Source organism: Lipophrys pholis, assembly GCF_963383615.2.
Source record: "Lipophrys pholis genome assembly, chromosome: 12".
In the NCBI taxonomy this organism is placed as follows: Eukaryota; Metazoa; Chordata; class Actinopteri; order Blenniiformes; family Blenniidae; genus Lipophrys; species Lipophrys pholis.
The window spans coordinates 9,614,450-9,628,528 of NC_137641.1; the positions used below are offsets into that span (position 1 = coordinate 9,614,450).

The 14,079-nt window shown below is 44.0% G+C and overlaps 1 protein-coding gene across 1 annotated transcript; it reads right to left on the reverse strand.

The window, feature by feature from the left end:
* Positions 1 to 859: 859 nt before the first annotated feature.
* june (JunE proto-oncogene, AP-1 transcription factor subunit) lies at positions 860 to 1,921 on the reverse strand (the record flags this gene model as incomplete). Its single annotated transcript, XM_080477037.1, has 1 exon — positions 860 to 1,921. The coding sequence occupies one exon, from the start codon at positions 1,919 to 1,921 to the stop codon at positions 860 to 862; it is 1,062 nt and encodes a 353-aa protein (XP_080333163.1).
* Between the last annotated feature and the right edge of the window lie 12,158 nt (positions 1,922 to 14,079).

A 14,079-nucleotide genomic window follows, 5' to 3' on the forward strand; every position in this document is an offset into this window, starting at 1 on the left:
GATTGTGTCCCACTTCAAAAAACGACCACAGAGAGATTAAAACCTCAAAAATAATAAAAAGCAGATACTAAATGTGTCTTTTCTTTTAAACAAACTGAAATCAGAGCTTTAAAAGTTAGTGTCAGTAACAGCCCTGAACGAAGAGTAGAGTCACAACAATGTGAACATTTAACACTGAAACAAATCTCAAATACTGCTGCAGAAGGCGTTGTTAGCGAAGTAGAATCACACAAACAGAAACTTCAATCAAAGAAAAGTTAAGATTTGATGAAATCAATAATCTGATCACTGCTGAGACCTCTTCGATGAAGCACTCACTGGATTTGTAAGAAAAAGTCAAAATATCTCCTTCAAAATTCTAAATCTCCTCAATTCTGATGAGAAAACCACAGTAACAGTCGTCACTTTCATACTTCGACATAAATAATTTCTCTAATGTTTTCTACAACAAGTTCAATTCTGATGATCACGGTAAAAGAGAACTGATTTTGAAATTAAGAAAAAAATCAGAGGTTTAAAATCCTCTCCACTGTTTGTGCAACCGCAACGAGCGTCTCAAAGAGATAAAAGTCTTTAGTCCCAGAAACTCGTAGAAAGATTTTGTTCCCTGTTCAATGAACGTGTTGGAGATACCGGAACAGTTCTGTTCCTGAAGTTACCGTGAGATCTCGAGCAGTCCTAATAGAAACACGCTCCTGCAGAGATCCTTCGCTGGTCTGGCCCCGGCGCTCCGGTAAGCCCCGCCCCCTCCAGGCGGTGATGATTGACAGGGACTGTTTGAACGTCCACTGGTCGGATCCAGGAGTTCGTCAGCCCCTCGGCTTACTGCGTCACCTAAGTTCTCTTCGTGTCCCTTGACTCAGCAGCTGGAGTCCTCGCTGCCTCCTGCTCCTCTTCCTCCTCTTCCTCCACCTCCTCCTCCAGACTTGCTGGTGCCTGCGGAGTTTACGGAAATCTGGCAGCCATTGGTGACGTGACTCATGACCTTCTGTTTGAGCTGAGCGACCTGCTCCCGCAGCATGGCGGCGGTGGACGCCAGGTCTGAGTTCTGGCTCTTGAGGACCTTCACCTTCTCCTCCAGCCTGGAGATGCGCTCCAGCTTCCTCTTGCGGCACTTCGACGCAGCAATCCGGTTGCGGAGCTTCTTGCGCTCTGCTTTGATCCTCTCTTGAGTCTCCAGGTCAATCGGGGAGAGGGATGGAGGAGAGGTGGGGTCGCCGGGTGGGTGGGGCACGTCGGGGACGGTTTGAGGTGCGTCCAGGCTTCGAGGGTGGGGATGATGGGCTCCACCGCCCCCGTGGCCCGGCCCTCCACCGTAAGCCATCTGCCCTCCGGGGTAGGGCATCTGACCGGGGTTGTAACTGTTGAGGTTGGTGTAGACAGGCATGTCTCCGCCGGACATCAAGCTCCTCTGGTAGGACGCCTGCAGGGAGACACTGGAGGACGAAGGCGGGGACATGGGCCCTCCGCCCACCAGCTGGTTCTGCTTGTGAAGGTCTGCCAGAGCTTTAACGAAGCCGTCGGCGAACCCCTCCTGCTCATTGGTGGCCTGGCCACGGTAGATGAAGGGGTTGGTGGGATTGGGTACCGGGCTGGTGGTGACCAGGCCCTGGTTCGACTGGATGATCAAGTGCTCCAGATCAGGAGACGCCAGCTTCAGCAGGTTCATGTCTGCAGACGACGCGGCCGAGGACGCAGCGGCAGACGTCATCAGGGAGCCGTTTCCTCCAAGCCCCAGGTTGGGGTTCCCTCCCCTCCCCACTGTCACGCCACCAAAGTGATGGCCGCCTGCCATCGCCATGGCCTTCTTACTCATCAGCATCTTGTTCACCGGGTAGCGCTCATACTCAGCGATCTGGCTGAAGCCGGAAACAGCCGGCGAGTCGTCGTGGTAGAACGGAGTCTCCATCTTTCCTGTCATTGACGAAGAGCAACCTCAGAGGAAATCTTCATAATCAGATTAACCTGAATATCAGAGCGGATTGAAATGTTCCACTGACGTTGACGGCTGAGGGATGAAGAGAAGAAGAAGAGGAACGCCTGCAGGAAAACAAACATGTCTGTCAGAAAACACACTAATGAAGTGGTGAAAACAACAAAGATCCAACAGCAAAAACAGCCTGATGAGTCGTCTCTGCAGTCGACCTGCTGATAGTTAAGGCCGGGACACACTACAGGAAAATCGGGCCGATTTTAATCCCGATCTCTCCTCCCGAGCATCGGGAGTACAGGCCCGATTGTTGGATGTCTGCAAAAAAAAAATCGTGTCTGATTTTCCTGTGGTGTGGGGAGTGTTAAGAGCGATTTTGTCTGGTCCGATCCACTCAAAAGGTCTCGGAAGGAGAGATCGGCGATAATGAACATGTTCGATATTCGTGACGATAAATCCTGTAGTGTGTTCTGCTCCGAGAGGAGCCGAGCAGCAGGGTGTGCGACGTCATGAGTACCGGTATGAAAACCAACCAGCTGAAAGCAACACTGCTGCTGCAGCCAAAGCCAGAAAGTTCCAGACTTTTTAATCCCTGACTTCATGAGATTATATATTAATTCATTAGACAATATAAGCTGACCTGCACGGCACTGTGATCACTCAGTTTCACTTTCTTATTCCTCACTGCTCTTCTTTAACTTTATACTTTCCATCAGTTTGTTTTGAGGCTGTTTCCCCGGTGTGAATGCATTTTGTGTTGGAATATTAATTCATCACCGAGTAGATGTGCGCGCCATAACTTCATGTTTCTGCAGTTCTGTCAGACGTGACCATTATTATTATCCTCGTTACTACAGATGAACCCTCATGGAGCTAAACAGACTTGGAACAAGTCAATAACAAGAACAAAAACATCCTTCAAAGCCTCAGTGACGAGTAGTATTATGTCAAAAAGATTGTTCTAATCTAAACACTCCGTATGTCACTGATGGAGCCTCAACGGCAGCAGGAAGCAAAACACACAGTAAGTTTTCATTTCGGCCTCAAACACAAAGACACCATCTCCTGCTGCAAGTCTCCAAAACCTCCACTGAAAGAAAAATATTTTTAATAAACACTGCATAGAGATAACCAGGAGTCAGAGTTCGGATCTCAAACACCAAATAGGCAATAATCATCACTCACCATGAGATGTCATAATAAAAGGATACTTCGGTTGTTGTGGTTTAGAGCGAAGGCTTCAGTAATTTTGTCCCATTTTAAAAAAAAATTACACGTCCCCTGAACCAACACATAGCTAACAATGGTTCCTACTGCGACACTACACATCTCTTCGTTGGTTTGGATACTTTATTTAACAAAACTTTATTTACAACCAACAGCAACCAAGGTGAAGACTGGGTCCTGCTCGTTAAACACCTCAGGGGTGAGAGATATTTTACACTCTGAAACATCTCTCACCAACTCCCTACAAAGTCCCTGCAGATCCTCTGGTAACAGAGTCGTCATGTTTTTGAAACTCTTCAGAGCAAAGCAATGAGTGTGACTATATCAGCTTTAGCCCCGCCCACTGAGTTTGATGGGTGAGTCTGACAGACCAAATAAATTCATGAAGCAGTAGATTTAATTAAGTATTTAATGGTGCATTTCTTTATTTTATTTTGGCACATTTAGTCCTCCATAGTCTTCTTTCCTTCAGAGCTGATTAAATGATATGTTGTGTCTTTGCAGTGATTGAGAGGAATCTACTTCAGCCTTTCTGCTGGAATCAAACTGCTGTAGGTTTCTGAGCAGAGTTGAGAGACTTTGTATGTGAGAGAAGTTGCTTCTGTTTTGGCTTTTCTATACCTGCAATATGAACGAATGTTTGCACTCAGTCTGTGGCTGCATCTTGCTCAGGCCTCGCTTCAAGTGAAAATGCATCATTTTTGTTTTCATTTCAGCAATATTTGGCGTTTACACTGTGACATTTTGAAACGGAAGTTTTCATGTTGGGCCACTAGTGGGTGCTGTTGTTTGCTTTCATAATGGAACCACACACACATACAGAGAACAGTGCTCTATTCACATTAACAATGGGAGAACACGGACATTCTAGTGGACAGAAGACCAAGTTGGATTGTTATTACGGTAACTGTCAACTATAAAATTACCAAGTCCAGGAGAATATGGACTGGGAGTCATGACACTCTGGAGGAAACTGTTCTGAAATTGTTCTTATTGTCCATCTACTGAGCATGTGCAGAAGGATGCCATGTTGTCTAGCTTCATGGAGGTGGCCGTAGACCAGTCAAAACATCTCGCCTCGCTCAATGACACCGTTAAGGACCTTCAGGACACAGTTGCGTGGGATCCTGCCATCTGTCCTCGCACTTCCCCCTGCTCGACCCCCAACCATCAGCCGCCATGGTGGGAGGTGGTAATCGGTGGTCGTAAGGGACGCTCCGGTGCAGCGGCCTCACGTCCTGAACTCAGCCTGTTCAACTAATACGCTCCACTCGCCGATGATGTCCCAGTCCACCCAGCTGCTGCAGCCCCAGTAGCTCCCCACCTGGATCTCCCTCCACCTGCGTCCCAAACAGCGGCATCTTCTTCATCGCCGGAGGGTAGCAGTGCTGGAGCGACCTCCCTTCCCTCTGGACAGCCTGACCAGCGACCCCCTTCCTGTCAGAAGACCTCCGCTTCTCGCTCTGCCCCCGTCGCCGTCACAGCCTCACCACAGAACCAGCCTGCCTGATCATCTCCTCATCCTCACCCACCACCTGCTTCTCGTCCTCTCTTCTCTCCAACTACATTAATTATAGGAGATTCCATCACCAGAAACCTCCGCTTCTTCAATGCTATCCCACAATGTCTCCCCGGAGCCACGGTCCCGGTGATCCTCGGTAAACTCCCGGAGCTTTTACGCTCTCTTTCCCCCCTCCATCTAACGAGTGATAGTCTATGTAGGTACTAATGATACGGCCCGCTGGCAATCCGAAGTGACTAAGAAGGACTTTAATGAGCTTTTTAAGTTATTAAATAACTGTGGAAAGTCTGTTTTCATCTCCAGTCCCATTCCCACACTTATTCAAGGCGCATCTCAATTAAGCAGAACTTTAAGCATGAACACGTTTTTTACTTCCGCCTGCAGAAGCCACAACATAGGTTTGGTTGATAACTTTAACTTTAACTTAAACTCCTACTTCCGTCCTGACGGACTTCATCCCAGCATGCTCGGTAGTCAGATATTAGCTGCTAATATGCTACATGCGGTACAGTCGTCCCCTTGAGACTGACTGTTTACATTCCTTCCTCGTGGACACCCCCTACTGTCCTCCTTGATCACTGCTTTCTGGAAATGAGTCACCTCACCCACGCACTGCTGCATCCTCCAGCGCCACCCACTGTCCTTTCCTGTCCATTACATCCTCATCATATGTAGGGTTAGAGTTAACCCTAACCCCACATGCTTGAACTTGTCCTCACTTATGGTATTGGCATTGATAAATGAATTGTTCTTCCCCACAACCCTCTGTTGTGATATAATTCGAATTGACATTAACTGGCTTTAAAGCCCCTGAAAATAAATTGAAATATAAGAGATATCTATCAGACAATGCTGTAGCCAAATTCAGGGAAGTACTCCCATCAATATTGATTTTAATTCTATCCGTGGATCCAGTAGTAAACAGCTGTTACACCATCAGCCCTACTCAGGCTGACTTGGTTGTAAATGGAACAGCAGCCCTACTTCGCTCCACACTTGATTCCGTTGACCCCTTGAAGATAAAAGCAACAACTCAGAGGAGCTCCATGGTATAATGATCATTTGCGAACTTTGAAGAATTCAGCACGAAAATTGGAGAAGAAATGGCACTTAACTCAGTTAGAAGTATTTCGAACAACCGGGAGAGATAGTTTGTTAATCTATAAAAATAAAAAAATCCCTTCGCAAAACCCAAAATGCCTACGATTCCTCCTTAATAGAAGAAAACAAGAACAATCCTAGATTTCTTTACAGTACTATAGCCAGGCTGACAAAAAGTCACAGTTCTGTCTCACAGTTCTCATATCCCTTTAACCTTGAGCAGTAATGACTTTGTAAACTTCTTTAATGACACAATTTTTACTATTAGGGATAGAATTAAAGACCCACTGCCCAAAGCTGCCGCAGACCGATCAACCACATCTTCAGATTTGTTAGTGGAGATTAATCCCCATGATTAGTACATCAATAATAGATCAGATCAACCTATCTCTAATAACGGGTTATGTACCACAAGCCTTTAAGGTTGCTGTTGTTAAACCTCTTCTTAAAAAACCAAACCTTGACCCAGGTGTCGTAGCAAGTTACAGGCCAATATCCAACCTTCCTTTTATTTCTAAAATCCTAGAAAAGGTGATTGCAAGTCAGTTAAGTGACCATTTAAGGAAAAATTATCTATTTCAGTTTTTCCAGTCAGGTTTCAGAGCTCATCATAGCACAGAGACTGCTGTGGTCAAAGTTACTAATGATCTTCTCATGGCCTCAGACAAAGGACTGGTCTCTGTTCTGGTCCTGTTAGATCTCAGTGCTGCATTTGATACTATTGATCATAACATCCTATTACAGAGACTAAAACACATCATCGGGCTTCAAGGTACAGCACTAAATTGGTTCTGCTCATTTTTATCAGACAGGTTCCACTTCATTCATGTTCACGATGACTCTTCGGTACAAACTGAGGTTAAACATGGAGTTCCACAGGGTTCTGTCTTAGGTCCTATACTTTTCACTTTATACATGCTAGGAATATTATTAAAAAACGCTTGATGAACTTCCATTGTTATGCAGATGACACACAAATCTATTTATTTATGAAACCTGATGATAATAACCAACTTTCTAAACTAGAAGCTTGTCTTGAAGACATAAAGGCTTAGATGAGCCATAATTTCCTGCTTCTGAACTCGGATAAAACTGAAATTATTATATTTGTCCCAAAACATCTGAGAGAGTAAATTATAGAAAGATATAGTAACACTAGAAGGTATTACTTTGACCTCCAGTACCACTGTGAGGAACCTGGGAGTTATTTTTGACCAGGATATATCCTTCAGCTCCCACATTAAAGAAATCTGCAGGATCACCTATTTCCAAAATTAGGAACATGCTGACTCAGAGTGATGCCGAAAAACTAATCTATGCATTTGTTACTTCGCGAGTAACTATTGTAACTCCCTATTATCAGGGTGTCCAAATAACTGCTTATAAAGTCTTCAACTGATTGAAAATGTTGCAGCGAGAGTCGTGACAAGAACCAACATAAGATATCACATCGCTCCAACATTAGCCTCTCTTCATTGGCTCCCTGTTAAATCTAGAGAAGATATTTAAAATCCTTCTTTTAACTTATAGAGCTCTTAACAACCAGGCTCCATCATATCTTAAAGAACTGTTAGTCTCATATCTCCCCAGAAGAGCACTTCGTTCTCAGAGTGCTGCTTACTGGAGGTTCCTAGGTTTTCTAAAAGCATAATGGAGGCAGAGCTTTCAGCTGTCAGGCTCCTTTTATGTGAAACCAGATCCCAGTTTCAGTTAGGGAGGCTGAAACAGTCTCTACTTTTGAGACGAGACTCAAAACTTTTCTATTTACTATAGTTTACCGTTAGGGCTGTTTCACAACACTTTCGAACACACTCACTCACTCTCTCTCTCTCTCTCTCTCTCTACCTCCCGCTACCCAAACCAGGGTCTGTATCCTAAAACCGAACCAGGGTCTGTTTCTTACTCACCACCCAAACTAAGGTTTGTACCCCCCTCAATCTATCTCTCTGTGTATCCTATACTTTCCTCTCCTCTGTCCCCTCACCCCAGCCGGTCAGCAGAAAGCCTCCACCTCTGAGTCTGGTTCCTGCAAAGGTTTCTTCCTGTTAGAGGGAGTTTTTTCTTTCCACGGTCGCAAGAAAATCTGCTTGCTCGTGTGGATTCGTTGGGTTTTTCTCTGTTAAAAGCACCAAGAAATGACTGTGTTGTATTTGGTGCTATATAAATAAAGTTGAATTGAATCAAATTGAATTGAACTATTTTCTAGGGCCATGGTGCGCATGTGCAATAGCAGCATTTCAGAAAAGTTGTGTTTTCCCCATGAGTATTTTCAAAAAGTTCCATTGTGGGAGCCGTTTTCAAATAGTTGTCCAGGCACCGTTGTCATGTAAACTGACTTCGAAAACCTAAAGGTTCTCAGTTTCAATTGGAAAATGTTGTGGCGTAAACAACAAACACGAGGTCGGACCTTCTGCATTCAGGCTCTTCAAACACTTTCTGCGTTGTGCGTTCGCAGACCGCTTGGACTTACATGTTTCCATTCATACTGCGGTTCAGGCTTCGCGCCAGTACACAATCCATAAAGTGACATAATGATCTCAAAATTATTTCCACGTCTGCGGCAGGCGTTCTCCTTCTCTCCTACAGTTTTTGATATTTCACACCGGGAGCTCTGAGTCGCAGCTCTCTCTGTAAGTTTGACTGCCGCGCTGCGACTCCAAATGTTTCTTCAAATTTGACGTCATGTGTTTAAAGTTGGACGACACTTGGCGACAAAGTGTCATCGAACTAAAACCAACCTAAGTATTGGCATCTTAAAGTGTCAAACTAGAAAACATGAATCTCTCTCTTCCCTCAATTATTGTTTACGTTTGTGTCGCCGGCTGCTTGGCGAGTCGTCCTCATGCTAAAAAATGAGACTTGTTGCGTACGCGACATCAGTCCCTGAGACGCAAGAAGAAAGCAAGTAGATGTTTTTACAACAATAGAAACACACAGTGACTTGGTGTAGCAGCTGTGCCCGCCACCGTCGGGTTCACCCACAGAGGCGCCGAGTCAGGAGTTTCCAAAACCATTACTTTATTAAATGAAAATGAAAACCACAAACTAAAACAAAACTCTCACACGCAGACTCTGCAGTCCCGCATGCGTCTCCTCCGTCTGTCCTTTATGGGCAGAGAGGTGAGGCAGCACACCTGATTCACATCAGGGGCTTAATCGCCTCCCTGCCACGCTTGGATAAGTAACTTTAATCTGATTACAGTTTAGAAATAATAACACGTCAGATTACTCGTTACTGAAACAAGTGGTCATATGAGCGAACCAGCATCATTGTTTCTGTTTCTGTTTGAACCCGAAGCCGAAGCTTTCAAACGTTCCTCACAAACAGGAAAACAGTCTGACTGTGAGCAGGCGTACCGAGAGAGACTGAAGCGATCGTCACACCAAAATATCCAATCAAAGCAAATTTGTGGAAATACAGGGGGTTCCATTATAATAAGCATGCCAGCGGTGCTTCCTGCTTGTTGTGAGCTCAGAGCGAATCTTCTCAAGTAGCTTCGTTCGTCATAACGATGAAGAATAATTTAACCCTTAACTTCGAATGCTGCTTCGAACAAGAAGCTAAACACTCTCACACATGATTTTGACTAAGGATTTATGTTAGCAGTGTTAGTTCCCTAAACACAAATCCTAGAAAAAGTACAAAGATAAATATAATAAACGTCGAGAGAGTTAACGGATATTTAGAAAAAGTTCATTCTGGTTAACTTGCGACTCAAAACAAAGTTATTCTAACACTTCAGTGATATTTGGAGTTTGTTTTTGTTTGTTTTTTTAAACCATTTAGATAATTCTTACAGTTTATACCTGAAACACTCATGAGAAGTATAAATACACATTAAAAGGTGACAATAAACTGGACCGTCACAATACTAAAGATACTTTCACTTTAAGTTGTATTTTTTCCCCAAGCAAGTGTTGATGGGAAACATGTTGAAAAGCACAAGTCATGATGTCACTGACAGTGGGAGGTGGTGGTTTCAAGTCATGATGCTCCACTGAAGCCCTTCACAAGAAGGGTCTCTATTTGCTGAGGAGGCTGAGGCTCTTTACCACCTGCTGCACCACCCGTATGCTGAAGGTGTTCTATGAGTCCATGCGCTATCCTCTGTGCTGTTGCATGCTGGGACAGCAGTCTGAGGGTGGAGACACCAACAGGCTCAACAAACTCATTAGGAATCTGGCGACATGGCGGGGTGGCGCTGGACTCTGCAGGTGGTCTCAGAGAGGAGGATCAGGATCAGGAGCTTCACCCTCCATGAAGTCCTGGCCAGGAGCAGAAGCTCCTTCAGCAACAGATTCTTTCCACCACAACAGAGCGTCACTGGAGCTCCATCCTTCGTCTGGCAATAAGACTCTAGAACTGCTCCTTCTAAATAATGTGATGTGTTGCTTGTTACGCTCACTCTGCTCTGCCTCTCCGTCACTGCTGAGCTTCACTTTCTATGCAGGTGCAGTTCACTTAATATTGCTTATTTAACTTTAGTTATCCATTTTCATTCTGTGTGGAGCCGTGTCAAAGGATTTCCTCCAGGGATTAATAAAGTGATTCTGATTCTGAAGCCTGTTTAGCCTGCAGCTTGGTCACAAAATAACAACTGTTTGATGCATGTGCTCTTTGTGGGTCAAAATAAAGCCACCAAAAGGTAAAAAGTGAATTCTGACATTTATTTTTTTGATTTCTGGAATTTAAGTCAGAATTTAAAATAGAAGAAATGTTTCCTCTTCCTTAGTGAGTACGGTACGTTAATCCACCTACACATACAATCCGATCTGGAGCAGATTATTTTAAGTTAAATGTGCATGAAACACTACGAACAGTCTAATCCAGGGGTCTACAACCTCCAGGGCCACTGTGGCTCTTTAGACCTGCTGCATCGGCTCCCAGACACTCTCACTAAATTAAAAACCAAAATCTACATCGTCATTTCTGAAAGGACTCTTAATTGTTGACTCAAAAAAAAAGGCAGAAGAACAAAACGAAAACGAAAAAAATTGCTGAAAAACCTCCAGAAATGACAAAAATTGCTAAAACAGTTTCAAAAAAATTTACAAAGAAAATTGCAAAAAAAAACTAAACACATTTGTCCTTAGTGACTGGCAGTATTTCTCGAGTTGTATCTCCTCTGGGATGATTTTAGGAAAAAAAATATTCAAAGTATTTTAGTTGCACTTCTAATAACATCAGATCAACATCCTTCAGTTGAAAGAGCTTCAGTGTAAAAGAAACGGCACAACAGCCTTTTTCTTTTTCTTTTTTTTTTAATAAAAGGTAAAAAGGAGTTACTTTCTGAGTCAGTGATTTGTCCTCATCAGACATTAAGATAAATTCACACAACTCCAACAGAAACGTGTGTTTGCTTCCTCCGTGCCGCAGATGTTTTATCAGGACGTTAAAGGTTGATAGCAAAGTTTGTCTTTGAGTCACGTCCTCAAAATATTAGAAAGCTTTCATGTGGGATGATTTTAAACTGTATTCTTTGATTTTTTTTTAATGACATGGGTCTGTTGTCATTGGTATATATTTTACTGAAATGCAACTTTAGCAACACAGTGATCTATTAACAGTGGGAATGTGCCACCGGCAGCTTAAACTACTGTTAAATATTCATATTTAGGTGACCTTCTTCCAAGCTCACATGGGTTTTAGACGGATTGTGGTGCAGTTCAGTCCTCGACGCCCCGCTGGGCTTATAAATGAAGTAGGAGAAACCTGCATATGACTGAAAAATATCACAAGTTCACTGATTTTTCTAATTAAACCACCAAATACAATCTCATTCAGTTCTGCCCGTCTGAAGGAATTCATGTTTATCAGAGAGGTTTTCATTTAGCATTGAGGTTACAGATGGCAGTGACAATGAGACTAATGTTTTGGTCCATACACTGTAGAATTTAATGAAGCAACCACAATAAAATACACGAATAAAACAAATGATAAAAATCAGGAGTATCAGTGTTCCTCCTGGCCCAGAAAACAGTTCCTCTATATACAGACGTTACTTTCTCTTGAAATGTCTGTGTAGAATTTCTCCTCTTTATCTGTGTGAATGTGCAGAATGGTGTGAAATGCTCTCTGGAACAGAATTTCTCGTCTCCATAAAGCAAGATTTACTGTCTGGCTCTGCAGTAAACAAACAAGACACGACAGTCACTCCTACTGAGAATCTGACTTTTCCTTTGAACTATCACAGGTACGCCGGAGGAAATCACCAGGATATGACAGAGCAAGGATAGAGATGTATATATAACAGCTCCTGGGGTATAAAAAGCAATGAACAGGACTGGAACACTGGTGTTTTAGCTGCTGTCCATCACAGAGGAGTGAGCGAGCAGACCTCATGGTCAGAGCAGAGCATCAATTCTATTTTACTCCAGAATCACTGAAAAACACAGTTTCTCTCTGAACGACAGACAAGTGAGACATTAGCGCTGGAATAATGAACAGAAAGTGTTTGGGCTCCTCAGCACTACAAATTCACACTGGTAAAATGATTGGAGGGGGGGGGGGGGGGGGGGGGGTCTTCATTAAAGGTGGATTTACTGAACGAAGCAAAGCTGTAGGAATCCTAAGTTATATGAAACTCCAATCATAAAGAACCCAGAAACACTAAAGAAATATTCCATTCATCCATCCATCCATCCATCCAACCATCCATCCATCCATCCATCCATCCATCCGTCCATCCATCCATCCGTCCATCCATCCAGAGGTCAGGGTACCTGTAGGCGCCCTCTGCTGTACATAACAGGTAACGACAGCTCCGCACCGCGATGACTTCCGACAATTATTCTTAATAAAAGTTATTAATATCAACCAATGTCCCAAACTGCTTCGATAAAAAAAAAAAAAGCGAAATGGATAAAAAATTCCACTCTTTTTAATTTGTGGTAGTTCTCACATCGAAGAAGCTGTTTTTTGGGATGACGGTGAACGTTTCATTCCGTTGAAAAGAGAAATGTATTGAACAGATGAGAGATTACATTCTGAGTAGTTATGAGAGAAATCAGCTCATCGCCCCTGTTACAATACTGAGTAATAATATAATCCAACAAAACGTAACCCCACATCCAGGACTGGTTCACCACAGCTTCTCATTCGATGTCAGAGAGTTAAATTACTGTGTGAATAATGATAATGTTTTCTATGACCGTGTGAAGTTCAGGAGCATCCGAGGAAAGAGCGACAGTCTCGGATCAATGAGGCAGAGACATGCCGACATTCATCAATGATCAATGAGATCAATTAGATATCCAGAGAGAAACTACAGTGATCCACAGACACAGACTGAAGACAAACACCGACAATAACCAGATTAGATCACAGATTATACTCACAGAGAGGCGAGAGATGCTGAGGGAGGAAGATCTGAAACAGACTGAGTCAGAGAGAGGGAGAGAGAGAGAGAGGGGGGGGGGGGTAGAAAGAGAGGGGAGAGCGGTAGACGGGGGAAAGTAAGGTATAGAGTCAGAGAGAGTCAGAGAGAGAGGGTGTGTGAGTAAGAGAGAGTCAGACAGAGAGAGAGGGGGTATGCGTAAGAGAGAGAGAGAGAGAGAGAGAGAGAGAGAGAGAGAGAGAGAGACAGAGAGGGGGAGAAAGGGAGAGAGAGAGAGAGAGAGAAAGAGAGAGAGCGAGAGAGAGAGGGGGGGAGAAAGGGAGAGAGAGAGAGAGAGAGAGAGAGAGAGAGAGAGAGAGAGAGAGAGAGAGAGAGAGAGCGAGAGAGAGAGAGAGAGAGAGAGAGAGAGACAGAGAGGGGGAGAAAGGGAAAGGGAGAGAGAGAGAGAGAGAGAGAGAGAGAGTGAGAGAGAGAGATAGAGAGAGAGTTGCTTGTGTTGTTATTATTGTTGCTGTTGTCGTTTTCTCTTCTCATCTGTATACTGTTGTTTTTGTGTGACGTCAAGCATTTATTCTTCTTCACTGAAACTCATCAATCTGTGTAATTCCGCACCTCGTCTCGCGGGTCAAAGTAATCCAGGTCTCTGGTGTGTGTGGTTCTGTGTCATCGGTGTCAAAAGCTCTGGCGTAATCTGTAATCATAGTGAAACCTTAAAGCAGGTGTGACTGTGACTTCACACTTTTCCTTTTCTCTTCCTGTGTGAGTTGTGTGCTCATTTGCCATCCCTCCGAGGGAGTGTGTGACGTGTTGCTCTGGTGTGTCCCAGGTACTGGGGTTTCTTTTCATAGGGCTGAGCTGTCAGTGTGTCCACGCGGTGTCCAGACATGTCTCATCATGAAGACCGTTACTTTCCTGTCGCCTTCACTTCCTCCTTCCTTGTTTCAGTGCAGTTCTTTAATGAC